Source organism: Solanum stenotomum, chromosome 2 (assembly GCF_019186545.1).
Source record: "Solanum stenotomum isolate F172 chromosome 2, ASM1918654v1, whole genome shotgun sequence".
NCBI classification, from domain to species: Eukaryota; Viridiplantae; Streptophyta; class Magnoliopsida; order Solanales; family Solanaceae; genus Solanum; species Solanum stenotomum.
The window spans coordinates 5485396-5489329 of NC_064283.1; the positions used below are offsets into that span (position 1 = coordinate 5485396).

The 3934-nt window shown below is 31.7% G+C and overlaps 1 protein-coding gene across 1 annotated transcript; it reads right to left on the reverse strand.

The window, feature by feature from the left end:
• Positions 1 to 897: 897 nt before the first annotated feature.
• LOC125855533 (transcription factor MYB36-like) lies at positions 898 to 3043 on the reverse strand. Its single transcript, XM_049535265.1, has 3 exons — positions 2587 to 3043; positions 2163 to 2292; positions 898 to 1756 (listed from the first exon to the last, which is right to left on the reverse strand). The coding sequence occupies exons 1-3, from the start codon at positions 2720 to 2722 to the stop codon at positions 1033 to 1035; spliced, it is 990 nt and encodes a 329-aa protein (XP_049391222.1). The 5' UTR covers positions 2723 to 3043; the 3' UTR covers positions 898 to 1032.
• Positions 3044 to 3934: the final 891 nt, after the last annotated feature.

Below are 3934 nucleotides of genomic sequence, written 5' to 3' on the forward strand. Positions count from 1 at the left end.
AATAGTTAATGTTATTGCATTGAAAGTTGTTAAAGACTTTAACGATATTTTTATATATAATATTGGTATTAAATATTAATTATATTTATTATTGTCGCTAAATATGATATTGTGACAATTATATTATTATCGTACAAATTATCGCTAAATCTTTTATTTACTATAGTGTGTGTTTCTTTCTAATATCTGAGTTTTTATACGAAGTGATCACACACTTCAACAAGCCACTATCTTAACATCAAAATCGAACCTATCTTTTAACAAATTTTGCATGTAATAAAAGTGGACAAACTACACAAGAAAAATCTTGATTTAACTTTTTCCTTGAGGGAATCGAGTTAGATTGGACTACCTATATGTTCATTGCAAATTATTTCTGAAAAGGGGATCAATCAACAGAATTCTTAAGGGTGGAATCATGTACGAAATATAATCGATCCCATTTATATCTTAGACATTAAAAAATCTTATCAAATTAGTACTAATATTGAAACATGCACATAGTACCTTTGCACGCTAAAAACCAGCAAGTTATGCCCAAAGAGACCAGAACTTGTTGCAATAGGAATATTTTATTATTTCGAAATATGTCATGAGTTGTGACTGATATCTCCTCTGAGCATTCAGAAATAAGGTGAAACATATGTATGGCTAATATAAAGTGCATATGTATTAGTATATCTGTGAAAAATCAGTCAAAAGAAACAAGAAATTCAAGAAAACAAGCTCTAAATTAATGGAAAGGTGTTAATGTTTGTGCATTGACGGTGTAAAAAATATATTCACATAATCAGGTCACTTAAAAGGTAATTGTATGTAATTCTATTTATAAACATTGATTGATAAACGTCAAGAAAAAATGATGTAGCAATAATAAAATCGACAAAATTAGAGAGAACATGCTAAGATATAGTAATAAACAAGTTTATTAGGGTTCTCCAACCTACATAAAGCATTCACCCCTCTCCTTTCACAACAAAAATTTACAATATAATAAAATGTCAAATAAAATGTACAATAATAATAATAATATTATTGTGCCATAGGGTAGCTTAGTTCATCAAGTGCACCTTCTTGAAGTATAACACCTTGTTGAGAATTACCTCCATCATTAGAAACAATAATTGGAGGAAGAGGAAGCACATAAGGATTCATCGATTCCCAGTCTAAATTTCCTCCAGAAGTAGACGCAGACTTATCGATAAACACATCATCCTCGTATAAAAATTCAAGACCATCTAATTTTTGTTGATGATTATTTATCATATGCTCAAATTCAGCTGTAAAATTGCTAGCTTCCCCATTCATGTTGTATGGATCAGGATTTGGCGTGGTCATGTTGTTGAAGACATTGTCTATTGGAGACGAAGAGATTAAATTGATATGATTTTGATACATTAGCTGCATCGATGAATTATCGATAGGATATTGAGAATTTGGTGACACAACATTTGTCAATTGGTCATTTTCTGAGAATTTACCTCCAAGTTTGATTAATAACTTTCTGATGGATGTATGGTCATTATTTGAGAATTGTATTGGTTGTTGCATGATGGGAAGCTCAGGCCAACAAGGGTTTTGGTTCATGTTGTTGATGTTATTGGAAATTGTTGAGATAGAGTTGATTTCTTTTCCTTTTCTTGATCCTTGCTTTTGACGTTGTTTCCCAAACAGCTTCTTCTTTAGCTTAGTATTCCAATAGTTCTTTATATCGTTATCAGTTCTTCCAGGAAGTTGAGCTGCAATTATTGACCACCTGACATAATATTCCTCATACAATTCAGTAATAGAGCTAGATGTAACCAACGAGGTTCAATTGAATTTCTGTTGTCTGACCATTATAGTGCACAAAATAGGGTACAATCAAATTAAATGTGTTTGTGTATATATACAAAAAAAATAAAAAATAAAATCTCCTATTGGTATAATAAGGAAAGCTTTCAAAAATTATTTTAGGTCACAAATTCAAGTGTCAACCGTACGTAATATTCCTATATTTTCTGAATTTCTTAAGAAAATTTTTGGCTCCGACTCTACTCAGATTCTGGTTTTAACAACTAGCTAATATTTCTAGTAAGAGAGAGAGAGAGAAGATATTAATGAGAAGAGAGGGATAAAGAACATGATTTGAAGAGATTAATTAAGGGTCTTAAATTAATTACCTGCTTCCAATACTTATGTAGAGGCTGCAAATGATCCTATCTTCTTCTTCTGAAAATCCTCCATGCTTGATGTTTGGCCTCAAATAATTTAACCATCTAAGCCTACAACTTTTCCCACATCTCTTAAGGCCTAAAATTTTCACAAAAACAGAATGATTAACATTATTAATCATGGTATGCATAAGAACAAAACAATCAGAAACAACAACTAACATGACCCTTGGTCCACACTTCAAGTTTGTGACATCTCATCGGTCACACACTTCAACATAGTATCAGAGCAAGCAAAGTAACTGAGACACTTCAACACACTCAGTATCGTAGGAGTACCTCATGAACTTACCTAGGTCAGTACTATAATTTTCATCAAGAAAAAAAAAAAGGAAGGTGGAGGGGAGGGGGAATTAGTTTGAATTTTTAATACCAATTTTTTGAGGCAAAGCAATCCAGTTTCCACCAGTTCCATTTTGCTCAATATATGACTTCAACTTAGCATCTTCTTCAGGTGACCATGGCCCTCTCTTGACATTGTTTTTGTCACAACAAGGAGCTCTCCCCATTTCTTGATATTTTCACTTAATTTCACTAACAAAATAGTTTTAATTAAGCTAATTATATCCCCTCTTCTTCTTGTTGAGTGTAGTTTACTTTAATTTGTGTCTAGAGAGAGAGAGAGAGGAAAGAGGAATAATAATAGAGATTAATATATAATTATAAAAGAGAGAGGATAAACATGTTTTAAGGAGCAGTCAGAAAAGTAGAGTATGGCTAGATAGAAGATGATTAATGCCAGTAGAGAAAACAAGGGTTTTTTCTTCTTGTCTTTCTCTTAGTCGAATCATTAAATATACACTAGACTTTTTTTAAAGAAAAAATTTGGAAGTTTATGTCTTGTACCTAAAAAAAAGTTGGAACTGTATGTCCAATAAATTTAATATCTTATTTATAAGACTATACGTACCGTCCATTTGAAAATCATTGACATATGTATTATTTCAAAGTCTTCGCTAAGGTAAATAATAGGCGAGCTAATAATACAAAGTATATCTCTATCGAGAAATCATAGTAGCTCAGTTAGTTAGTTGTCTTCTGAGTTTTCTCTTTTATTGCTGAAAGTTTGATTTCTCATGTTCTACTTCACATTTCACCTTGCCAACCTGCAAAAATATTTATCGCGTATTGGATGTATGGAAGCACAACATGATCATGTCATCTAAAAGTTTAAGTTATTAAAAAAAGCACGTTATTAGTTTTTAATTATATTTTCAACATGTCCCTCACACGTAACTTTGATTATATTTTTTTCTTTTTATTTTTACCCTCCCTAGGAGCTCCCACCCTTTTTGCTCCCTTGGTGAGTCGAACTCGCAACCTTCGGGTTGGAAATGAGAGGTGCTTACCATTCGAGCAACTCTCTCTCGTCAACTTTGATTATATGTAATACGTGGCTCAGTATTTTTTTTACTTCCCCATTTTGGTTTTGTATCACCTTTACTCCACTAGTGTTTAATTACCTAGAGAATGAGTTACACAACAAATACAAATCTTGTATAGAGAATACTAGTCTACACCTAATTAATTTGATGTTTTCCTATTTTTTTTCATTTTGTTTATTACTTAAATTTCCATCAAACAGAACAATATTGAAGTAATTTGGACGCAATCATTGAGAAATCATGAAATTTTACAACTTCCTAGAAAGTACATATTAGCTAGGTGGGCTAGGGCTATAAACAACGAAGTCAAATTGATGTCGGATTATGAAACACTAT